Source organism: Ascaphus truei, chromosome 22, assembly GCF_040206685.1.
Source record: "Ascaphus truei isolate aAscTru1 chromosome 22, aAscTru1.hap1, whole genome shotgun sequence".
Taxonomy (NCBI): domain Eukaryota; kingdom Metazoa; phylum Chordata; class Amphibia; order Anura; family Ascaphidae; genus Ascaphus; species Ascaphus truei.
In genome coordinates, this window is record NC_134504.1 from 12,137,683 (window position 1) to 12,162,450 (window position 24,768).

At 62.8% G+C, this 24,768-nt stretch overlaps 2 protein-coding genes across 2 annotated transcripts in view; both read right to left on the reverse strand.

Moving 5' to 3' along the window:
* On the reverse strand, positions 1–1,688 carry LOC142472635 (uncharacterized). The gene is made up of 3 exons (XM_075579720.1): positions 1,671–1,688; positions 546–1,564; positions 1–514 (listed from the first exon to the last, which is right to left on the reverse strand). Exons 1-3 carry the CDS (start codon positions 1,686–1,688, stop codon positions 172–174), a joined length of 1,380 nt encoding a protein of 459 aa, XP_075435835.1. The 3' UTR covers positions 1–171.
* Positions 1–24,768, reverse strand: part of GPS1 (G protein pathway suppressor 1) — a 27,555-nt gene continuing 2,787 nt past the window's right edge. The window contains 14 exon segments of the mRNA XM_075579991.1: positions 1–1,999; positions 3,513–3,647; positions 3,721–3,858; positions 6,212–6,292; positions 7,482–7,587; positions 7,672–7,766; positions 12,387–12,472; positions 13,960–14,020; positions 17,330–17,362; positions 17,364–17,408; positions 17,513–17,548; positions 17,550–17,649; positions 18,098–18,262; positions 23,744–23,925. Coding sequence (XP_075436106.1) covers positions 1,925–1,999; positions 3,513–3,647; positions 3,721–3,858; positions 6,212–6,292; positions 7,482–7,587; positions 7,672–7,766; positions 12,387–12,472; positions 13,960–14,020; positions 17,330–17,362; positions 17,364–17,408; positions 17,513–17,548; positions 17,550–17,649; positions 18,098–18,262; positions 23,744–23,925 — 1,338 coding nt within the window. The 3' untranslated portion in view covers positions 1–1,924.

Consider the following 24,768-nt stretch of genomic DNA (forward strand, 5'->3'; position numbering starts at 1 on the left):
GAGAGCAAAAACAGCAACAACTTTAATCTCAACCAAAAACCAGGTGAATCAGAACATTTACAGAGCCAGTCAGTGCCGTCCTTAATGCAGGCGTTTCCCATAGGGGCCAGGTGTTTCCCATAGGGGCCAGTGACCTGGGGGCAGCATGGAGACAGCTCAGTCACTACAGGGTTAATGTTCCACTGAAAGGAGAAGGCCAAAGCAAGGAGGCAGACAAGGGGAGAGGGGAGAGAGGGGGGGGGGGAAGAGAGAGAGAGAGGGGGGGGGGGTGGAAGAGAGAGAGGGGGGGGGGTGGAAGAGAGAGAGGGGGGGGTGGAAGAGAGAGAGAGGGGGGGGGAAGAGAGAGAGAGAGGGGGGGGGAAGAGAGAGGGGGAGAGACAGGACAGAGACAAGGTGAGAGAGGACAGAGACGAGGTGAGGGGGGAGGAGAGGACAGAGACGAGGTGAGGGGGGGAGAGGACAGAGACGAGGTGAGAGGTGGGAGAGAGGACAGAGACGAGGGGGGAGAGAGGATCTTTGACGAGGTGAGAGGGGGGAGAGAGGACAGAGACGAGGTGAGGGGGGGGAGAGAGGACAGAGACGAGGTGAGAGAGGACAGAGACGAGGTGAGGGGCGGGGAGAGAAGACAGAGACGAGGTGAGAGGGGGGGAGAGAGGGGGGGAAGAGAGAGAGGGGGAGAGACAGGACAGAGACAAGGTGAGGGGGGGGAGAGAAAGGACAGAGACAGACAGACGTGGTGAGAGGGGGAGGGAGAGAGGACAGAGACGAGGTGAGAGGGGGGAGAGAGGACAGAGACGAGGTGAGAGGGAGGGAGAGAGGACAGAGAAGAGGTGAGAGGGGGGGGAGAGAGGACAGAGACGAGGTGAGAGGGAGGGAGAGAGGACAGAGACGAGGTGAGAGGGGGGGGAGAGAGGACAGAGACGAGGTGAGAGGGGGGAGAGAAGACAGAGACGAGGTGAGAGGGGAGGAGAGAGGACAGAGACGAGGTGAGGGGAGAGAGGACAAAGACGAGGTGATAGGGGGGGAGAAAGGACAGAGACGAGGTGAGAGGGGGGGGAGAGAGGACAGAGACGAGGTGAGGGGAGAGAGGACAGAGACGAGGTGAGAGGGGGGGGAGAGAGGACAGAGACGAGGTGAGAGGGGGGGAGAGAGAGGACAGAGACGAGGTGAGAGGGGGGGAGAGAGGACAGAGACGAAGTGAGAGGGGGGGGAGAGAGGACAGAGACGAGGTGAGAGGGGGGGAGAGAGGACAGAGACGAGGTGAGGGGGGAGAGAGGACAGAGACGAGGTGAGAGTGGGGGAGAGAGGACAGAGACGAGGTGATAGGGGGGGAGAGAGGACAGAGACGAGGTGAGTGGGGGGGGGAGAGGACAGAGACGAGGTGATAGGGGGGGGGGAGAGAGGACAGAGACGAGGTGATAGGGGGGGGAGAGAGGACAGAGACGAGGTGAGAGGGGGGGGAGAGAGGACAGAGACGAGATGAGGGGGGGGGGGGAGAGGACAGAGACGAGGTGAGAGGGGGGGGGAGAGGACAGAGACGAGGTGAGAGGGGGGGATGCGGAATCTAGACACAAGCTGCTGAATTGACTTGGTAACAGTCACCATTACTCCCAATTACTTCCTCGTCCTTCCTTGGTGCAGCCGATACCCAGGAAAGGCCCCACACAGACCCCGGCTCCCGCCAGCATTCAGATAATCCCGCCAGAGAGGGGGGGAGGGCAAGTTCCTCGTGCCTAATAGTTAGGGAGTAAGGAAAGGGACGGACACAACGCAGCTCCGGACACGCTCAGACACACAGCTCGGGGGGCTACGGGGAGGTGGAACAGGTCACGTGTCTCTGGGGTATGTTTAATAGTCCAGCACTGTCCTGGGAAGGTGTTAGGAGTCCCGACGGACGCAGCAGGAGTGCAAGCGGGTCAGATGGTCACATGTTGGTGCTGAGTCGTGATTGGCTGTTGGCTGGGGTCAGCTCTCCTTGGCTTCCTTCCCTTGGTGGGGACTGTGAATGGGAAACAGCGTCATGAGCAACGTGAAAGGATAAGAAACCCTGACCCAAGGGGGGGCACAGGTCAGTCCCCATGGGCCACCAATACAAGTTTGGGGGTGTATTTGGGGGACACACACACCGATATTGCTGGTGGTATTTGGCATGAATCAGTGGTGGGTAGCCCTCCCCAGGGCTCAGTGGTAAACTCTACCCCTCACAGTCCGCTCCCTGTTGGGGTCTACTAGCCCTCCCCCGCAGGACTCAGCGGTAGGTAGGCCTCCCCCCGCAGGGCTCAGTGGTAGGTAGGCCTCCCCCGCAGGGCTCAGTGGTAGGTAGGCCTCCCCCGCAGGGCTCAGTGGTAGGTAGGCCTCCCCTGCAGGGCTCAGTGGTAGGTAGGCCTCCCCCGCAGGGCTCAGTGGTAGGTAGGCCTCCCCCGCAGGGCTCAGTGGTAGATAGGCCTCCCCCGCAGGGCTCAGTGGTAGGTACCCCTCCCCCAGGGCTCAGTGGTAGGTACCCCTCCCCCGCAGGGCTCAGTGGTAGGTAGGCCTCCCCCGCAGGACTCAGCGGTAGGTAGGCCTCCCCCCGCAGGGCTCAGTGGTAGGTAGGCCTCCCCCGCAGGGCTCAGTGGTAGGTACCCCTCCCCCAGGGCTCAGTGGTAGATAGGCCTCCCCCGCAGGGCTCAGTGGTAGGTAGGCCTCCCCCAGGGCTCAGTGGTAGGTAGGCCTCCCCCGCAGGGCTCAGTGCTAGGTAGGCCTCCCCCCGCAGGGCTCAGTGGTAGGTAGGCCTCCCCCGCAGGGCTCAGTGGTAGGTAGGCCTCCCCGCGGGGCTCAGTGGCAGGTAGGCCTCCCCCGCAGGGCTCAGTGGTAGCTAGGCCTCCCCCGCAGGGCTCAGTGGTAGGTACCCCCTCCCCTGCAGGGCTCAGTGGTAGGTAGGCCTCCCCCAGGGCTCAGTGGTAGGTACCCCTCCCCCAGGGCTCAGTGGTAGGTACCCCCTCCCCCAGGGCTCAGTGGTAGGTACCCCTCCCCAGGCTCAGTGGTAGGTACCCCCGCTCAGTGGTAGGTACCTCCCCAGGGCTCAGTGGTAGGTAGGTCTCCCCCAGGGCTCAGTGGTAGGTACCCCTCCCCCCCGGGCTCAGTGGTAGGTACCCCTCCCCCCCGGGCTCAGTGGTAGGTACCCCTCCCCCCGGGCTCAGTGGTAGGTACCCCTCCCCAGGGCTCAGTGGTAGGTACCCCTCCCACCGGGCTCAGTGGTAGGTAGGTCTCCCCCTGGGCTCAGTGGTAGGTACCCCTCCGCCCGGGCTCAGTGGTAGGTACCCCCCCCCAGGCTCAGTGGTAGGTACCCCTCCCCCCGGGCTCAGTGGTAGGTACCCCTCCCCAAGGGCTCAGTGGTAGGTACCCCTCCCCCCGGGCTCAGTGGTAGGTACCCCTCCCCCCGGGCTCAGTGGTAGGTACCCCTCCCCCCGGGCTCAGTGGTAGGTACCCCTCCCCCCGGGCTCAGTGGTAGGTACCCCTCCCCCCGGGCTCACCTTGACATGTATCTGGTTGCGCAGGACTGCCGCGCGCAGGATCATGGCTTTGGCGCGTCGCTGGAACTCTCGTCCCATCTGTAAGGATTTCTCGAACGTCGTGCTCCGCTGATCCACGTCTCGTGCATACAGGATCTGCCAGCAAAGGAACCGCCGTGAGACAGTCTGACCTCTGACCCACACCCCACCTCCTCTCTGCTCCCCATACCTTGCTATGCGAGTCAATCCGAGCGTTGATTAACCCTTCGAGAATCAGCTGGGTCAGCTCATCCTCCAGCGCAGGCACGATTGTGTTAAACGCAGTGGCCATTTTGCGCATGTCCGCAGAGACGTAAGGGCTGAAATACTGAGATTGTGGCAACAAGATCAGACAGGCCGAGAGACAGGCAGGCCAGCCGAGAGACAGGCAGGCAGGCCCAGAGACAGGCAGGCAGGCCCAGAGACAGGCAGGCAGGCCGAGAGACAGGCAGGCAGGCCGAGAGACAGGCAGGCAGGCCGAGAGACAGGCAGGCAGGCCGAGAGACAGGCATGCAGGCCCAGAGACAGGCAGGCCCAGAGACAGGCAGGGCCAGAGACAGGCAGGCAGGCCCAGAGACAGGCAGGCAGGCCCAGAGACAGGCAGGCTGGCCCAAAGACCGGCAGGCAGGCCCAGAGACAGGCAGGCCGGCCGAGAGACAGGCAGGTCGGCCGAGAGACAGGCAGGCAGGCCCAGAGACAGGCAGGCAGGCCCAGAGACAGGCAGGCAGGCCCAGAGACAGGCAGGCAGGCCCAGAGACAGGCAGGCAGGCCCAGAGACAGGCAGGCAGGCCCAGAGAGACAGGGCAGGCAGGCCCAGAGACAGGCAGGCTGGCAGGCCGAGAGACAGGCAGGCCAGCCGAGAGACAGGCAGGCAGGCCGAGAGACAGGCAGGCCAGCCGAGAGACAGGCAGGCAGGCAGGCCGAGAGACAGGCAGGCTGGCAGGCCGAGAGACAGGCAGGCAGGCCCAGAGACAGGCAGGCAGGCCCAGAGACAGGCAGGCTGGCAGGCCGAGAGACAGGCAGGCTGGCAGGCCGAGAGACAGGCAGGCCAGCCGAGAGACAGGCAGGCCAGCCGAGAGACAGGCAGGCCAGCCGAGAGACAGGCAGGCCAGCCGAGAGACAGGCAGGCCAGCCGAGAGACAGGCAGGCAGGCCGAGAGACAGGCAGGCAGGCAGGCCGAGAGACAGGCAGGCCAGCCGAGAGACAGGCAGGCAGGCCGAGAGACAGGCAGGCCAGCCGAGAGACAGGCAGGCCAGCCGAGAGACAGACAGACAGGCAGGCAAGTCGAGAGACAGGCAGGCAGGCAAGTCGAGAGACAGGCAGGCAGGCAAGTCGAGAGACAGGCAGGCAGGGCAAGTTGAGAGACAGGCAGGCAGGCAAGTCGAGAGACAGGCAGGCAGGCAAGTCGAGAGACAGGCAGGCAGGCAAGTCGAGAGACAGGCAGGCAGGCAAGCCGAGAGACAGGCAGGCAGGTCGAGAGACAGGCAGGCAGGCCGAGAGACAGGCAGGCAGGCCAAGAGACAGGCAGGCAGGCCGAGAGACAGGCAGGCAGAGAGACAGGCAGGCCGAGAGACAGGTAGGCAGGCCGAGAGACAGGCAGGCCGGCTGAGAGACAGGGTTTTTGTTGATCCAAACAAAGTATGTAACACATTATATGTCATTAGATTGTAAGCTCTTCGGGGCAGGGATTTCCTTTCCTATTGTCTGATTTTGCTGCACTTATTGTATTATTATAATTCCCTGTACTGTATTCTTTGTGAAGCGCTGAGTACACTTTGGCGCTATATAAATAAAGACATACAATACAATGGTTTGGAATAACTGTTCCCTTGTGGGGTTTTTTAAAATATGGACTAAGCTAGTTAATTTATTTTTGGACCTTAGCCTGAGCATTCAATTTCTCCAATTGCCTTATGATTCAAAGGGACTTGCAGCTACAGAGATCCCATAACTGCTGGAATCAGGGATAGAATTATATTCTCCTTGTGATCAAATGAATATCACCGTTTTTATTAAGTTCTTAGTCTTTATATAGACATTTTATTGAGGTTAAATTGATAGTAATTGCACCTGTTAATTGTTATTGTTAGATGTGATGTAAGTGTATTCTGCCAATGTTCTACGCTTTGAATCCGCATGTATTTTAGCGAACGTGTGTGTACTAATCACTGATTGGACAGCTAGTGCTGAAGTACGATCCCTATTGGCTGATGGAATATCCAGCCTGGGTACTTAACTGGTGCCAGGGAACTGATAGACCGACCCCCTGAAGAAGTGTCACCTGGCACGAAACGCGAAGGGTTCGTGACGACGGAACCGGGAAGCTGCGCACGCGCACACTCGGAGGGTATAACACCATCATGTAAGCCGTTACCTCTCGTCTGTTTACCACTGGGACTTGGCAACGATCGCCCCCCTCTCGAGGTTTGCCCTCAGTAGTGGTGTGTGCTTTTAGGACTATGTGATCCATTCTTAATTAAATGTGGTGTACGTGGTTTTAGTGCACATATAAATTGTGTTTACTTTACCCAATTTTGTCTGTGTTTTATCTCTTATGCGCCCCCTTTTTTTTGATTTAACACATGTAGAGAGGGACAGGGCAAGGCTGTTGGACACATGGATAGAATGGAGACAAGGTGTACCCCACAGGGACATGCAGGACAATGCACAGCCAGACTTACCTGAATCAGAGCTCGGTTCCGGATCTGAGTATAAAGTGTTCGGACGTGTGGGGCCAGGTACATGTCAAGGAGAAGGTTATCCTGCAGGGACACGGAGAAACTGAGTGACCGAGTGACGCAACAGTGCGGGGCAACAGAGGGGGGAGCCGGCAGAGCAGGCTGGGAGGGGGGAAACAAAGCAGGCTGAGGGGGGAGGAGGCGGAGGAGCCTGGGGGGGAGGAGGTTATCCTGCAGGGAAACGGAGCGACTGAGTGATGCAACAGTGCGGGGCAACAGAGGAGGGAGGCAGAGCAGGCTGGGGGGGGGCAGGCAGAGGGCGACGGGGGGGGGAGCGGGGGGAGCAGGCAGAGCAGGCTGGGGAAGGGAGAGCAGGCCGGGGGGGGGGGAAGGGAGAGCAGGCCGGGGGGGGGGGGAGGGAGAGCAGGCGGGGGGGGGGGGGAGGGAGAGAAGGCAGGGGGGGGAAGGGAGAGCAGGCGGGGGGGAAGGGAGAGCAGGCGGGAGGGGAAGGGAGAGCAGGCAGGAGGGGAAGGGAGAGCAGACGGGGGGGGAAGAGAGAGCAGACGGGGGGGGAAGAGAGAGCAGGCGGGGGGGAAGAGAGAGCAGGCGGGGGGGAAGAGAGAGCAGGCGGGGGGGAAGAGAGAGCAGGCGGGGGGGAAGAGAGAGCAGGCGGGGAGGAAGGGAGAGCAGGCGGGGGGGAAGGGAGAGCAGGCGGGGGGGAAGGGAGAGCAGGCGGGGGGGAAGGGAGAGCAGGCGGGGGGGAAGGGAGAGCAGGCGGGGGGGAAGGGAGAGCAGGCGGGGGGGGGGAAGGGAGAGCAGGCGGGGGGGGAAGGGAGAGCAGGCGGGGGGGGGGAAGGGAGAGCAGGCGGGGGGGAAGGGAGAGCAGGCGGGGGGGGGAAGGGAGAGCAGGCGGGGGGAAGGGAGAGCAGGCGGGGGGGAAGGGAGAGCAGGCGGGGGGGAAGGGAGAGCAGGCGGGGGGGAAGGGAGAGCAGGCGGGGGGGAAGGAAGAGCAGGCGGGGGGGGAAGGGAGAGCAGGCGGGGGGGTGAAGGGAGAGCTGGCGGGGGGGAAGGGAGAGCAGGCGGGGGAAGGGAGCAGGCGGGGGGGGGAAGGGAGCAGGCGGGGGGCGGGGAAGGGAGCAGGCGGGGGGGGGGAAGGGAGAGCAGGCGGGGGAAGGGAGCAGGTGGGGGGGGGGGAGGGAGCAGGCGGGGGGCGGGGAAGGGAGCAGGCGGGGGGGGGGAAGGGAGAGCAGGCGGGGGGAGGCAGAGCCATCACCTTCATCTCATCCAGCATCTTCAGGCAGGACGCGTACTTGGACTCATAGAACTTGAAGATGATGTCACGGACCTGAGGTTCCAGCTCCAGGAACAGCTTGAAGGAGCTACAGGCAGCAAAACAAGTCATGTGACTGGTCATGTGATCAATGTGACAACCCCCCCCCCCCCTTACTCCTTCCTGTCTTCACCTGCTGGAGATCACGTTGCGCTGAAGCTCCTGACGATCAAACGTGGCGAGAGCGCAGAGACCCCCATACACTGCGACATTATTGGAGGAGAGGAGCTGCAGGAGGGGGTGAGAGCGTGAGAGAGGAGGTCGCGAGAAGGGGCGGGGGGACGGGGAGAGAGAGAAGGGGGCGGGGGGGAGAGAGAGAAGGGGGCGGGGGGGAGAGAGAGAACGGGCGGACGGGGGGGAGAGAGAGAAGGGGGCGGGGGGGGGAGAGAGAAAAGGGGTGGGGGGGGAGAGAGAGAAGGGGGTAGGGGGGGAGAGAGAGAAGGGGGTGGGGGGGAAAGAGAAAAGGGGGCGGGGGGGGGAGAGAGAGAAGGGGGCGGGGGAGAGAGAGAAAGGGGTGGGGGGGAGAGAGAGAAGAGGGCGGGGAGAGGGAGAAGGGGGCGGGGGGGAGAGAGAGAAGGGGGCGGGGGGGGGGAGAGAGAGAAGGGGGCGGGGGGGGGGAGAGAGAGAAGGGGGCGGGGGGGAGAGAGAGAAGGGGGCGGGGGGGGAGAGAGAGAAGGGGGCGGGGGGGAGAGAGAGATGGGGGCGGGGGGGGAGAGAGAAGGGGGCGGGGGGGAGAGAGAAGGGGACGGGGGGGAGAGAGAAGGGGGCGGGGGGGGAGAGAGAAGGGGGCGGGGGGGAGAGAGAAGGGGGCGGGGGGGAGAGAGAAGGGGGCGGGGGGGAGAGAGAAGGGGGCGGGGGGGAGAGAGAGAAGGGGGTGGGGAGAGGGAGAAGGGGGGCGGGGGAAGGGGAGAGAGAGAAGGGGGCGGGGGGGAGAGAAAGAAGGGGGCGGGGGGGGGAGAGAAAGAAGGGGGCGGGGGGGGAGAGAAAGAAGGGGGCGGGGGGGAGAGAGAGAAGGGGGCGGGGGGGAGAGAGAGAAGGGGGCAGGGGGGAGAGAGAAGGGGGCGGGGGGAGAGAAAGAAGGGGCGGGGGGAGAGAGAGAAGGGGCGGGGGGAGAGAGAGAAGGGGCGGGGGGGAGAGAGAGAAGGGGGCGGGGGGGAGAGAGAGAAGGGGGCGGGGGGGAGAGAGAGAAGGGGACGGGGAGAGGGAGAAGGGGGCGGGGGGAAGGGGAGAGGGGGCGGGGGGGAGAGAGAGAAGGGGCGGGGGGGAGAGAGAGAAGGGGCGGGGGGGAGAGAGAGAAGGGGGCGGGGGGGAGAGAGAGAAGGGGGCGGGGGGGAGAGAGAGAAGGGGACGGGGAGAGGGAGAAGGGGCGGGGGGAAGGGGAGAGGGGGCGGGGGGGGAGAGAGAGAAGGGGGCGGGGGGGGGAGAGAGAGAAGGGGGCGGGGGGGGGAGAGAGAGAAGGGGGCGGGGGGGGGAGAGAGAGAAGGGGGCGGGGGGGGGAGAGAGAGAAGGGGACGGGGGGGAGAGAGAGAAGGGGGCGGGGGCGGAGAGAGAGAAGGGGCGGGGGGGAGAGAGAGAAGGGGGCGGGGGGAGAGAGAGAAGGGGGCGGGGGGAGAGAGAGAAGGGGCGGGGGGAGAGAGAAGGGGGCGGGGGGGAGAGAGAGAAGGGGGCAGGGGGGAGAGAGAGAAAGGGGTTGGGGGGAGAGAGAGAAGAGGGCGGGGAGAGGGAGAAGGGGGCGGGGGGGAGAGAGAGAAGGGGGCGGGGGGGGGAGAGAGAGAAGGGGGCGGGGGGGGGAGAGAGAGAAGGGGGCGGGGGGGGGAGAGAGAGAAGGGGGCGGGGGGGGAGAGAGAGAAGGGGGCGGGGGGGGGAGAGAGAGAAGGGGGCGGGGGGGGAGAGAGAAGGGGGCGGGGGGGAGAGAGAAGGGGGCGGGGGGGAGAGAGAAGGGGGCGGGGGGGAGAGAGAAGGGGGCGGGGGGAGAGAGAAGGGGGCGGGGGGGAGAGAGAAGGGGGCGGGGGGGAGAGAGAAGGGGGCGGGGGGAGAGAGAAGGGGGCGGGGGGAGAGAGAAGGGGGCGGGGGGAGAGAGAAGGGGGCGGGGGGAGAGAGAAGGGGGCGGGGGGGAGAGAGAAGGGGGCGGGGGGGAGAGAGAAGGGGGCGGGGGGGAGAGAGAAGGGGGCGGGGGGGAGAGAGAAGGGGCGGGGGGAGAGAGAAGGGGGTGGGGGGAGAGAGAAGGGGGCGGGGGGGAGAGAAGGGGGCGGGGGGGGAGAGAAGGGGGCGGGGGGAGAGAGAAGGGGGCGGGGGGAGAGAGAAGGGGGGCGGGGGGGAGAGAGAAGGGGGCGGGGGGGAGAGAGAAGGGGGCGGGGGGAGAGAGAAGGGGGCGGGGGGGAGAGAGAAGGGGGCGGGGGGGAGAGAGAAGGGGGCGGGGGGGGAGAGAGAAGCGGGCGGGGGGGAGAGAGAAGGGGGCGGGGGGGGAGAGAGAAGGGGGCGGGGAGAGGGAGAAGGGGGCGGGGGAGAGGGAGAAGGGGGCGGGGGGGAAGGGGAGAGAGAGAAGGGGGCGGGGGGGAGAGAGAGAAGGGGGCGGGGGGGGAGAGAGAGAAGGGGGCGGGGGGGAGAGAGAGAAGGGGGCGGGGGGAGAGAGAGAAGGGGGCGGGGGGGAGAGAGAGAAGGGGGTGGGGGGGAGAGAGAGAAGGGGGCGGGGGGGAGAGAGAGAAGGGGGCGGGGGGAGAGAGAGAAGGGGGCAGGGGGGAGAGAGAGAAGGGGGCGGGGGGGAGAGAGAAGGGGGCGGGGGGAGAGAAAGAAGGGACGGGGGGAGAGAGAAGGGGCGGGGGGGAGAGAGAGAAGGGGGCGGGGGGGAGAGAGAGAAGGGGGCGGGGGGGAGAGAGAGAAGGGGGCGGGGGGGAGAGAGAGAAGGGGGCGGGGGGGAGAGAGAGAACGGGCGGACGGGGGGGAGAGAGAGAAGGGGGCGGGGGGGGGAGAGAGAAAAGGGGTGGGGGGGGAGAGAGAGAAGGGGGTGGGGGGGGGAGAGAGAGAAGGGGGTGGGGGGGGAGAGAGAAAAGGGGGCGGGGGGGGGAGAGAGAGAAGGGGGCGGGGGAGAGAGAGAAAGGGGTGGGGGGGAGAGAGAGAAGGGGGCGGGGGGGAGAGAGAGAAGGGGGCGGGGGGGAGAGAGAGAAGGGGGCGGGGGGAGAGAGAGAAGGGGGCGGGGGGGAGAGAGAGAAGGGGGCGGGGGGGAGAGAGAGAACGGGCGGACGGGGGGGGAGAGAGAGAAGGGGGCGGGGGGGGAGAGAGAAAAGGGGTGGGGGGGGAGAGAAGAGGGTGGGGGGGGGAGAGAGAAGGGGGCGGGGGGGAGAGAGAAGGGGGCGGGGGGGAGAGAGAAGGGGGCGGGGGGGAGAGAGAAGGGGGCGGGGGGGAGAGAGAAGGGGGCGGGGGGAGAGAGAAGAGGGCGGGGGGGAGAGAGAAGGGGGCGGGGGGGAGAGAGAAGGGGGCGGGGGGGAGAGAGAAGGGGGCGGGGGGGAGAGAGAAGGGGGCGGGGGGGGAGAGAGAAGGGGGTGGGGGGGAGAGAGAAGGGGTGGGGGGGAGAGAGAGAAGGGGGTGGGGGGGAGAGAGAGAAAGGGGTGGGGGGGAGAGAGAGAAGGGGGTGGGGAGAGGGAGAAGGGGGCGGGGGGAAGGGGAGAGAGAGAAGGGGGCGGGGGGGAGAGAAAGAAGGGGGCGGGGGGGGAGAGAAAGAAGGGGGCGGGGGGGAGAGAAGGGGGCAGGGGGGAGAGAGAGAAGGGGGCGGGGGGAGAGAGAGAAGGGGGCGGGGGGGAGAGAGAGAAGGGGGCAGGGGGGAGAGAGAGAAGGGGGCAGGGGGGAGAGAGAGAAGGGGGCAGGGGGGAGAGAGAAGGGGGCGGGGGGAGAGAAGAAGGGGCGGGGGGAGAGAGAGAAGGGGAGGGGGGGAGAGAGAGAAGGGGCGGGGGAGAGAGAGAAGGGGGCGGGGGGAGAGAGAGAAGGGGGCAGGGGGGAGAGAGAGAAGGGACGGGGAGAGAGAGAAGGGGGCGGGGGGGAGAGAGAGAAGGGGGCGGGGGGAGAGAGAGAAGGGGGCGGGGGGGAGAGAGAGAAGGGGGCGGGGGGGAGAGAGAGAAGGGGGCGGGGGGGAGAGAGAGAAGGGGGCGGGGGGGAGAGAGAAGGGGCGGGGGGGAGAGAGAAGGGGGCGGGGGGAGAGAAAGAAGGGACGGGGGAGAGAGAAGGGGCGGGGGGGAGAGAGAGAAGGGGGCGGGGGGGAGAGAGAGAAGGGGGCGGGGGGGGAGAGAGAGAAGGGGGCGGGGGGGAGAGAGAGAAGGGGGCGGGGGGGAGAGAGAGAAGGGGACGGGGAGAGGAGAAGGGGGCGGGGGGAAGGGGCGGGGGGGGAGAGAGAGTAGGGGGCGGGGGGGGGAGAGAGAGAAGGGGGCGGGGGGAGAGAGAGAAGGGGGGGAGAGAGAGAAGGGGGGGAGAGAGAGAAGGGGGCGGGGGGGAGAGAAGGGGCGGGGGGGTGGAGAGAGAAGGGGGCGGGGGGGGTGGAGAGAGAGAAGGGGGCGGGGGGGTGGAGAGAGAGAAGGGGGCGGGGGGGTGGAGAGAGAGAAGGGGGCGGGGGGGTGGAGAGAGAGAGGGGGCGGGGGGGTGGAGAGAGAGAAGGGGGCGGGGGGGGGGGGGAGAGAGAGAAGGGGCGGAGGGGGGGAGAGAGAGAAGGGGGGCGGGGGGGGGAGAGAGAGAAGGGGGCGGGGGGGGGGGGAGAGAGAGAAGGGGGCGGGGGGGGGGGGAGAGAGAGAAGGGGGCGGGGGGGGGGAGAGAGAGAAGGGGGTGGGGAGAGAGAGACACAGAGAGAGAGATGTAGGGAGTCACCTCAGGAAAGTCGCAGTGATCGAACGACGCCAGTAAGAAACACTTTGCTGCTTGTTTGTATTTCCGAGCAGCCAATTCCGCCAAACCTGAAACCAGAGCTATAAATAAAGGCAGCGCCCATCCCCCCCAACCAATCCAAGGGGCGTGCGACCCCCCCCCCCCCCCTCCAACCAATCCAGGGGGCGTGCGACCCCCACCCAACCAATCCAGGGGGCGTGCGACCCCCCCTATCCAATTTGTAATATATAAACGAGGGAGCGTGTGACACGCGCTGTGTAATATATAACGAGGGAGCGTGTGACACGCGCTGTGTAATATATAACGAGGGAGCGTGTGACACGCGCTGTGTAATATATAAACGAGGGAGCGTGTGACACGCGCTGTGTAATATATAACGAGGGAGCGTGTGACACGCGCTGTGTAATATATAACGAGGGAGCGTGTGACGCGCGCTGTGTAATATATAACAAGGGAGCGTGTGACGCGCGCTGTGTAATATATAACGAGGGAGCGTGTGACACGCGCTGTGTAATATATAACGAGGGAGCGTGTGACGCGCGCTGTGTAATATATAACAAGGGAGCGTGTGACGCGCGCTGTGTAATATATAACGAGGGAGCGTGTGACGCGCGCTGTGTAATATATAACGAGGGAGCGTGTGACGCGCGCTGTGTAATATATAACGAGGGAGCGTGTGACGCGCGCTGTGTAATATATAACGAGGGAGCGTGTGACGCGCGCTGTGTAATATATAACGAGGGAGCGTGTGACACGCGCTGTGTAATATATAACGAGGGAGCGTGTGACACGCGCTGTGTAATATAAAACGAGGGCGTGGGAGACGCGCTGTGTAATATAAAACGAGGGAGCGTGTGACACGCGCTGTGTAATATAAAACGAGGGCGTGGGAGACGCGCTGTGTAATATATAAACGAGGGAGCGTGTGAGACGCGCTGTGTAATATATAATGAGGGAGCGTGTGACACGCGCTGTGTAATATAGTGTAATATATAACGAGGGAGCGTGTGACACGCGCTGTGTAATATATAACGAGGGAGCGTGTGACACGCGCTGTGTAATATATAACGAGGGAGCGTGTGACACGCGCTGTGTAATATATAACGAGGGAGCGTGTGACACGCGCTGTGTAATATATAACGAGGGAGCGTGTGACACGCGCTGTGTAATATATAACGAGGGAGCGTGTGACACGCGCTGTGTAATATATAACGAGGGAGCGTGTGACACGCGCTGTGTAATATAAAACGAGGGCGTGGGAGACGCGCTGTGTAATATATAAACGAGGGAGCGTGTGACACGCGCTGTGTAATATATAACGAGGGAGCGTGTGACACGCGCTGTGTAATATATAACGAGGGAGCGTGTGACACGCGCTGTGTAATATATAACGAGGGAGCGTGTGACACGCGCTGTGTAATATATAACGAGGGAGCGTGTGACACGCGCTGTGTAATATATAACGAGGGAGCGTGTGACACGCGCTGTGTAATATATAACGAGGGAGCGTGTGACACGCGTGGTGTAATATATAACGAGGGCGCGGGAGACTCACCCGCTGCGCACTTTAGCTTGGTCAGCACGGCCTGCGTTTGGCTGTCTCGTTCTCCTCTTTGCTGAAGAAACAAAGGAAGAAAATGAATTAGTGCAGATCCCTCCATAGCGCAGAGCTGAGCACAGGAGCAGAGCGCAGGCATGAAGAGAAGTGCCAGGAGGGCTGGGGGGAAAGATTGCGTTGGGGGGGGGGGGGGGAAGGTTGAGTTTGGGGGGGGGGGGAAGGTTGAGTTGGGGGGGGGAAGGTTGAGTTGGCGGGGGGGAAGGTTGAGTTGGGGGGAAAAGGTTGAGTTGGGGGGGAAAAGGTTGAGTTGGGGGAGGGAGGGAAGGTTGAGTTGGGGGAGGGAAGGAAGGTTGAGTTGGGGAGGGAAGGTTGAGTTGGGGGAGGGAAGGAAGGTTGAATTGGGGAGGGAAGGAAGGTTGAGTTGGGGGAGGGAAGGAAGGTTGAGTTGGGGGAGGGAAGGTTGAGTTGGGGGAGGGAAGGAAGGTTGAGTTGGGGGAGGGAAGGAAGGTTGAGTTGGGGGAGGGAAGGAAGGTTGAGTTGGGGGAAGGAAGGAAGGTTGAGTTGGGGGAGGGAAGGAAGGTTGAGTTGGGGGAGGGAAGGAAGGTTGAGTTGGGGGAGGGAAGGAAGGTTGAGTTGGGGGAGGGAAGGAAGGTTGAGTTGGGGGAGGGAAGGAAGGTTGAGTTGGGGGAGGGAAGGAAGGTTGAGTTGGGGGAGGGAAGGAAGGTTGAGATGGGGGAGGGAAGGAAGGTTGAGTTGGGGGAGGGAAGGAAGGTTGAGTTGGGGGAGGGAAGGAAGGTTGAGTTGGGGGAGGGAAGGAAGGTTGAGTTGGGGGAGGGAAGGAAGGTTGAGTTGGGGGAGGGAAGGAAGGTTGAGTTGGGGGAGGGAAGGAAGGTTGAGTTGGGGGAGGTAAGGAAGGTTGAGTTGGGGGAGGAAGGAAGGTTGAGTTGGGGGAGGGAAGGAAGGTTGAGTTGGGGGAGGGAAGGAATGTTGAGTTGGGGGAGGGAAGGTTGAGTTGGGGGAGGGAAGGAAGGTTGAGTTGGGGGAGGGAAGGTTGAGTTGGGGGAGGGAAGGTTGAGTTGGGGGAGGGAAGGTTGAGTTGGGGGAGGGAAGGAAGGTTGAGTTGGGGAAGGGAAGGAAGGTTGAGTTGGGGGAGGGAAGGAAGGTTGAGTTGGGGAAGGGAAGGAAGGTTGAGTTGGGGGAGGGAAGGAAGGTTGAGTTGGGGGAGGGAAGGAAGGTTGAGTTGGGGGAGGGAAGGAAGGTTGAGTTGGGGAAGGAAGGTTGAGTTGGGGGAGGGAATGAAGGTTGAGTTGGGGAAGGGAAGGAAGGTTGAGTTGGGGGAGGGAAGGAAGGTTGAGTTGGGGAAGGGAAGGAAGGTTGAGTTGGGGGAGGGAAGGAAGGTTGAGTTGGGGGAGGGAAGGAAGGTTGAGTTGGGGGAGGGAAGGAAGGTTGAGTTGGGGGAGGGAAGGAAGGTTGAGTTGGGGGAGGGAAGGAAGGTTGAGTTGGGGGAGGGAAGGAAGGTTGAGTTGGGGGAGGGAAGGAAGGTTGAGTTGGGGGAGGGAAGGAAGGTTGAGTTGGGGAAGGGAAGGAAGGTTGAGTTGGGGGAGGGAAGGAAGGTTGAGTTGGGGAAGGGAAGGAAGGTTGAGTTGGGGGAGGGAAGGAAGGTTGAGTTGGGGAAGGGAAGGAAGGTTGAGTTGGGGGAGGGAAGGAAGGTTGAGTTGGGGGAGGGAAGGAAGGTTGAGTTGGGGGAGGGAAGGAAGGTTGAGTTGGGGGAGGGAAGGAAGGTTGAGTTGGGGGAGGGAAGGAAGGTTGAGTTGGGGGAGGGAAGGAAGGTTGAGTTGGGGGAGGGAAGGTTGAGTTGGGGGAGGGAAGGTTGAGTTGGGGGAGGGAAGGTTGAGATGGGGAAGGGAAGGAAGGTTGAGTTGGGGGAGGGAAGGAAGGTTGAGTTGGGGAAGGGAAGGAAGGTTGAGTTGGGGGAGGGAAGGAAGGTTGAGTTGGGGAGGGAAGGAAGGTTGAGTTGGGGAAGGGAAGGAAGGTTGAGTTGGGGGAGGGAAGGAAGGTTGAGTTGGGGAAGGGAAGGAAGGTTGAGTTGGGGGAGGGAAGGTTGAGTTGGGGGAGGGAAGGTTGAGTTGGGGGAGGGAAGGAAGGTTGAGTTGGGGAAGGGAAGGAAGGTTGAGTTGGGGGAGGGAAGGAAGGTTGAGTTGGGGAAGGGAAGGAAGGTTGAGTTGGGGGAGGGAAGGAAGGTTGAGTTGGGGGAGGGAAGGAAGGTTGAGTTGGGGGAGGGAAGGAAGGTTGAGTTGGGGAAGGAAGGTTGAGTTGGGGGAGGGAATGAAGGTTGAGTTGGGGAAGGGAAGGAAGGTTGAGTTGGGGGAGGGAAGGAAGGTTGAGTTGGGGAAGGGAAGGAAGGTTGAGTTGGGGGAGGGAAGGAAGGTTGAGTTGGGGAGGGAAGGAAGGTTGAGTTGGGGGAGGGAAGGAAGGTTGAGTTGGGGGAGGAAGGAAGGTTGAGTTGGGGGAGGGAAGGAAGGTTGAGTTGGGGGAGGGAAGGAAGGTTGAGTTGGGGAGGGAAGGAAGGTTGAGTTGGGGAAGGGAAGGAAGGTTGAGTTGGGGGAGGGAAGGAAGGTTGAGTTGGGGAAGGGAAGGAAGGTTGAGTTGGGGGAGGGAAGGAAGGTTGAGTTGGGGAAGGGAAGGAAGGTTGAGTTGGGGGAGGGAAGGAAGGTTGAGTTGGGGGAGGGAAGGAAGGTTGAGTTGGGGGAGGGAAGGAAGGTTGAGTTGGGGGAGGGAAGGAAGGTTGAGTTGGGGGAGGGAAGGAAGGTTGAGTTGGGGGAGGGAAGGAAGGTTGAGTTGGGGGAGGGAAGGTTGAGTTGGGGGAGGGAAGGTTGAGTTGGGGGAGGGAAGGTTGAGATGGGGAAGGGAAGGAAGGTTGAGTTGGGGGAGGGAAGGAAGGTTGAGTTGGGGAAGGGAAGGAAGGTTGAGTTGGGGGAGGGAAGGAAGGTTGAGTTGGGGGAGGGAAGGAAGGTTGAGTTGGGGAAGGGAAGGAAGGTTGAGTTGGGGGAGGGAAGGAAGGTTGAGTTGGGGAAGGGAAGGAAGGTTGAGTTGGGGGAGGGAAGGTTGAGTTGGGGGAGGAAGAAGTTGAATTGGGGGAGGAGGTTGAGTTGGGGGAGGAAGGTTGAGTTGGGGGAGGGAAGGTTGAGTTGGGGGAGGAAGGAAGGTTGAGTTGGGGGAGGGAAGGAAGGTTGAGTTGGGGGAGGGAAGGAAGGTTGAGTTGGGGAGAGGGAAGGAAGGTTGAGTTGGGGGAGGGAAGGTTGAGTTGGGGGAGGGGTGCTAGGGGATTACGTTGGCTTAACCCTTGGTTGGGGGATTACGAGCTTACCTCTGCAATTTCAGGAGTGGACTCCGCTTTGCCTGACATAGCTGAGAACGTGGGACCAGTTCTGGAGATAAACACTGACCTGTGGGGAGGAAACAAGGCTTTGTGAGAAGAGACAGGTCGCAAGCAGTGAGAGGGACCGGAGAGGAGAGGGAGGAGGTGTCTCCGGCTGTGTCAGAGTCGCACCTTGATGACATTCAGGCACATGTTGATGACGTGTTTTGGCGCTCGTGCAGTAGTCCCGGGCCCGCGAGTAGCACTTTAAGGCGTTGCTCAGGTCCCCACAGTCCAAATAATGATCTCCCAAATCATCGTGTCCCCTCCTGAAGGAAAGGGACAAATCCAATATCACAGGACACCCAACATGCCCAATACTCGGAGGCACCACGATGCAAGCTGCGCCCCTGAGCTTCAGTCCCTCCCCTGCGCCTCGGCACCCCCCCCACGCACTAGTTCGGCTCCCTCCTGTGCGCCCTGGCATCCCGCCCCCGGCTCAGATCAATCATTGCGCCCCGGCTCCTGCACCCCCTCCCCCGGCTCCTACACCCCCTCCCCCACACCCGGCTCAGGTCCCTCCTTGCGCCCCGGCTCCCACGTTCGGCTCTGGTCTCCCCTTGCGCCCCGGCTCCCTCCTTGCGCCCCGGCTCCCTCCATGCGCCCGGCTCCCTCTATGCGCCCCGGCTCCCTCCTTGCGCCCCGGCTCCCTCCTTGCGCCCCGGCTCCCTCCATGCGCCCCGGCTCCCTCCATGCGCCCCGGCTCCCGGCTCTCACCGGATGCTTTCCTTGATTGAATTTCCTTTGTAGTTCTTCAGATCAGTGTCCAGTTTCTCTAGTTTCAGTAGAGCTTTTTTGCGGGTCGCTTCCACCCAGGTCGTGTCCAGTGGAGGGGGTTCAATTGCCCCCTCCGGGACGGCGTCCGGGGTGTTCTGCAGCTCCCTGTGCGGAGAGAAAGAAGGGGAGAGATTAGACACGTGTCGGAGAGAGGAAGAGGACAGAAGCAGGGAGAAGAGGACAGAAGCAGAGAGAAGAGGACAGAAGCAGAGAGAAGAGGACAGAAGCAGGGAGAAGAGAACAGAAGCAGAGAGAAGAGGACAGAAGCAGGGAGAAGAGAACAGAAGCAGAGAGAAGAGGACAGAAGCAGAGAGAAGAGGACAGAAGCAGGGAGAAGAGGGGGTGGGGGTAGAGCTGGGCAATATCAAAATAACGATATTGGGAAATGTATTGCAATAACGACATATCGTGATATAGAATAAGTCTGAAAACGTTTAGTAAATCTAATTAAATGTGTTCTCAAAATAAAGAGATTTTCTTTCTATTTCCGAGAACAAAGGGACCTTTCAAATATTTCCTCACCTACACTGCTCCCATCCCACTCACCCCATCCCCCTCACCTACACCGCTTCCATCCCCCTCACCTACACCGCTCCCATCCCCCTCACCTACACCGCTCCCATCCCACTCACCCCATCCACCTCACCTACACCGCTTCCATCCCCCTCACCTACACCGCTCCCATCCCACTCACCCCATCCACCTCACCTACACCGCTTCCATCCCCCTCACCTACACCGCTCCCATCCCACTCACCCCATCCACCTCACCTACACCGCTTCCATCCCCCTCACCTACACCGCTCCCATCCCACTCACCCCATCCACCTCACCTACACCGCTTCCATCCCCCTCACCTACACCGCTTCCATCCCCCTCACCCCATCCACCTCACCTACACCGCTTCCATCCCCCTCACCCCATCCCCCTCACCTACACTGCTCCCATCCCACTCACCCCATCCACCTCACCTACACCGCTTCCATCCCCCTCACCTACACCGCTCCCATCCCACTCACCCCATCCACCTCACCTACACCGCTTCCATCCCCCTCACCTACACTGCTCCCATCTCCCTCACCTACACCGCTTCCATCCCCCTCACCCCATCCACCTCACCTACACCGCTTCCATCCCCCTCACCCCATCCCCCTCACCTACACTGCTCCCATCCCACTCACCCCATCCACCTCACCTACACCGCTTCCATCCCCCTCACCTACACCGCTCCCATCCCACTCACCCCATCCACCTCACCTACACCGCTTCCATCCCCCTCACCTACACTGCTCCCATCTCCCTCACCTACACCGCTTCCATCCCCCTCACCCCATCCACCTCACCTACACCGCTTCCATCCCCCTCACCCCATCCCCCTCACCTACACTGCTCCCATCCCACTCACCCCATCCACCTCACCTACACCGCTTCCATCCCCCTCACCTACACCGCTCCCATCCCACTCACCCCATCCACCTCACCTACACCGCTTCCATCCCCCTCACCTACACTGCTCCCATCTCCCTCACCTACACCGCTTCCATCCCCCTCACCCCATCCACCTCACCTACACCGCTTCCATCCCCCTCACCCCATCCCCCTCACCTACACTGCTCCCATCCCACTCACCCCATCCACCTCACCTACACTGTTTCCATCCCCCTCACCCCATCCCCCTCACCTACACCGCTTCCATCCCCCTAACCTACACCGCTCCCATCCCACTCACCCCATCCCCCTCACCTACACCGCTTCCATCCCCCTCACCTACACCGCTCCCATCCCACTCACCCCATCCCCCTCACCTACACCGCTTCCATCCCCCTCACCTACACTGCTCCCATCCCCCTCACCCCATCCCCCTCACCTACACCGCTTCCATCCCCCTCACCTACACTGCTCCCATCCCCCTCACCCCATCCCCCTCACCTACACCGCTTCCATCCCCCTCACCTACACTGCTCCCATCTCCCTCACCTACACCGCTCCCATCCCCCTCACCTACACTGCTCCCATCTCCCTCACCTACACTGCTCCCATCCCCCTCAACCCATCCCCCTCACCTACACCGCTTCCATCCCCCTCACCTACACTGCTCCCATCCCCCTCACCCCATCCCCCTCACCTACACCGCTTCCATCCCCCTCACCTACACTGCTCCCATCCCCCTCACCCCATCCCCCTCACCTACACCGCTTCCATCCCCCTCACCTACACCGCTCCCATTCTCCTCACCTACACTGCTCCCATCCCCCTCACCTACACCGCTCCCATTCTCCTCACCTACACTGCTTCCATCCCCCTCACCCCATCCCCTTCACCTACACCGCTTCCATCCCCCTCACCTACACCGCTCCCGTCTCCCTCACCCCACCCCCCTCACCTACACCGCTTCCATCCCCCTCATCCCATCCCCCTCACCTACACCGCTCCCATCCCCCTCACCTACACTGCTCCCATCTCCCTCACCCCATCCCCCTCACCTACACTGCTCCCATCCCCCTCACCTACACCGCTCCCATCCCCCTCACCTACACTGCTCCCATCTCCCTCACCCCATCCCCCTCACCTACACTGCTCCCATCCCCCTCACCTACACTGCTCCCATCTCCCACACCCCATCCCCCTCACCTACACCGCTCCCATCCCCCTCACCTACACTGCTCCCATCCCCCTCACCTACACTGCTCCCATCTCCCTCACCCCATCCCCCTCACCTACACCGCTTCCATCCCCCTCACCTACACCGCTCCCATCTCCCTCACCCCATCCCCCTCACCTACACCGCTTCCATCCCCCTCACCTACACCACTTCCATCCCCCTCACCTACACCGCTTCCATCCCCCTCACCTACACTGCTCCCATCCCCCTCACCCCATCCCCCTCACCTACACCGCTCCCATCTCCCTCACCCCATCCCCCTCACCTACACCGCTTCCATCCCCCTCACCTACACCGCTCCCATCCCCCTCACCTACACTGCTCCCATCCTCCTCACCTACACTGCTCCCATCCCCCTCACCCCATCCCCCTCACCTACACTGCTCCCATCCCCCTCATCCCATCCCCCTCACCTACACTGCTCCCATCTCCCTCACCCCATCCCCCTCACCTACACTGCTCCCATCCCCCTCACCCCATCCCCCTCACCTACACTGCTCCCATCCCCCTCATCCCATCCCCCTCACCTACACTGCTCCCACCCCCCTCACCCCATCCCCCTCACCTACACTGCTCCCATCCCCCTCACCTACACTGCTCCCATCCCCCTCATCCCATCCCCCTCACCTACACCGCTCCCATCCTCCTCACCTACACTGCTCCCATCCCCCTCACCTACACTGCTCCCATCCCCCTCACCTACACCGCTCCCATCCCCCTCACCTACACTGCTCCGATCCCCCTCACCTACACCGCTTCCATCCCCCTCACCTACACTGCTCCCATCCCCCTCACCTACACCGCTCCCATCTCCCTCACCCCATCCCCCTCACCTACACCGCTTCCATCCCCCTCACCCCATCCCCCTCACCCCATCCCCCTCACCTACACTGCTCCGATCCCCCTCATCCCATCCCCCTCACCTACACCGCTCCCATCCCCCTCACCTACACTGCTCCCATCTCCCTCACCCCATCCCCCTCACCTACACTGCTCCCATCCCCCTCACCCCATCCACCTCACCTACACTGCTCCCATCCCCCTCACCTACACCGCTCCCATCTCCCTCACCCCATCCCCCTCACCTACACCGCTTCCATCCCCCTCACCTACACTGCTCCCATCCCCCTCACCTACACTGCTCCCATCCCCCTCACCTACACTGCTCCCATCCCCCTCACCTACACCGCTCCCATCCTCCTCACCTACACCGCTCCCATCCTCCTCACCTACACCATCCTCCTCACCTACACTGCTCCCATCCCCCTCACCTACACCGCTCCCATCCCCCTCACCTACACTGCTCCCTCCTCACCTACACTGCTCCCATCTCCCTCACCTACACTGCTCCCTCCTCACCTACACTGCTCCCATCTCCCTCACCTACACTGCTCCCATCCCCCTCACCTACACTGCTCCCTCCTCACCTACACTGCTCCCATCCCCCTCACCTACACTGCTCCCATCCCCCTCACCTACACTGCTCCCATCCCCCTCACCTACACTGCTCCCATCCTCCTCACCTACACTGCTCCCATCCCCCTCACCTACACTGCTCCCATCTCCCTCACCTACACTGCTCCCTCCTCACCTACACTGCTCCCATCCCCCTCACCTACACTGCTCCCATCCCCCTCACCCCATCCCCCTCACCTACACCGCTTCCATCCTCCTCACCTACACTGCTCCCATCCTCCTCACCTACACCGCTCCCATCCCCCTCACCTACACTGCTCCCATCTCCCTCACCTACACCGCTCCCATCTCCCTCACCTACACCGCTCCCATCCCCCTCACCTACACCGCTCCCATCTCCCTCACCTACACCGCTCCCATCCCCCTCACCTACACCGCTCCCATCCCCCTCACCTACACTGCTCCCATCTCCCTCACCTACACCGCTCCCATCTCCCTCACCTACACCGCTCCCATCCCCCTCACCTACACTGCTCCCATCCCCCTCACCTACACTGCTCCCATCCCCCTCACCTACACCGCTCCCATCCTCCTCACCTACACCGCTCCCATCCCCCTCACCTACACTGCTCCCATCTCCCTCACCTACACTGCTCCCATCCCCCTCACCTACACTGCTCCCATCCTCCTCACCTACACTGCTCCCATCCCCCTCACCTACACTGCTCCCATCCCCCTCACCTACACTGCTCCCATCCTCCTCACCTACACTGCTCCCATCCCTCATCCCATCCCCCCCACCTACACTGCTCCCGTCCCCCTCACCTACACTGCTCCCATGTCCCTCACCTACACTGCTCCCATCTCCCTCACCTACACTGCTCCCTCCTCACCTACACTGCTCCCATCCTCCTCACCTACACTGCTCCCATCCCCCTCACCTACACTGCTCCCATCCCCCTCACCTACACCGCTCCCATCCTCCTCACCTACACCGCTCCCATCCTCCTCACCTACACTGCTCCCATCCCCCTCACCTACACTGCTCCCATCTCCCTCACCTACACCGCTCCCATCCTCCTCACCTACACTGCTCCCATCCTCCTCACCTACACTGCTCCCATCCTCCTCACCTACACTGCTCCCATCCTCCTCACCTACACTGCTCCCATCCTCCTCACCTACACTGCTCCCATCCCCCTCATCCCATCCCCCTCACCTACACTGCTCCCATCCCCCTCATCCCATCCCCCTCACCTACACTGCTCCCATCTCCCTCACCTACACCGCTCCCATCTCCCTCACCTACACCGCTCCCATCCTCCTCACCTACACTGCTCCCATCCTCCTCACCTACACTGCTCCCATCCCCCTCATCCCCCCCATCCCATCCCCCTCACCTACACTGCTCCCATCTCCCTCACCTACACTGCTCCCATCTCGGCGGCGAGAGGACGAAGGGGGAGGGGTGGATATTTAAACTATAAAGACGTGACACCTGCGCGGTACCTGGAGGCCTCGGACAGCTTGCGGTGGATCTCTTCGTACATGTCCACATTAAACGTTCTCTGCACGAAGGACAACGCCATCTTCAGAGCCTCAACGCGCAGCTGAGGGCAGCGATCGGCGATGAACTGCAGCCTCTCAATGCGCATGAGGCCACTGTAGCTAGAGGCGTACAGCTCCAGATCCTGCAGAGACCACGGGAGACCCTGAGACCCCGGAACAGGAGGAGACCAGGCGACAGGCGGGCGCGCGCAGACACACAGCGCGACGCGCCAGCACGCACAGACACAGCGCGACACGCCAGCACGCGCAGACACACAGCACGACACGCCAGCACGCACAGACACACAGCGCGACACGCCAGCACGCACAGACACACAGCGCGACGCGCCAGCACGCACAGACACACAGCGCGACACGCCAGCACGCGCAGACATACTGCGCGACACGCCAGCACGCGCAGACACACAGCGCGACACGCCAGCACGCGCAGACATACTGCGCGACACGCCAGCACGTGCAGACACACAGCGCGACACGCCAGCACGCGCAGACACACAGCGCGACACGCCAGCACGCGCAGACATACTGCGTGACACGCCAGCACGTGCAGACACACAGCGCGACACGCCAGCACGTGCAGACACACAGCGCGACACGCCAGCACGCGCAGACACACAGCGCGACACGCCAGCACGCGCAGACACACAGCGCGACACGCCAGCACGCGCAGACACACAGTGCGACGCGCCAGCACGCGCAGACACACAGCGCGACACGCCAGCACGCGCAGACATACTGCGCGACACGCCAGCACGCGCAGACACACAGCGCGACACGCCAGCACGCGCAGACATACTGCGCGACACGCCAGCACGTGCAGACACACAGCGCGACACGCCAGCACGCGCAGACATACTGCGCGACACGCCAGCACGCGCAGACACACAGCGCGACACGCCAGCACGCGCAGACACACAGCGCGACACGCCAGCACGCGCAGATATACTGCGCGACACGCCAGCACG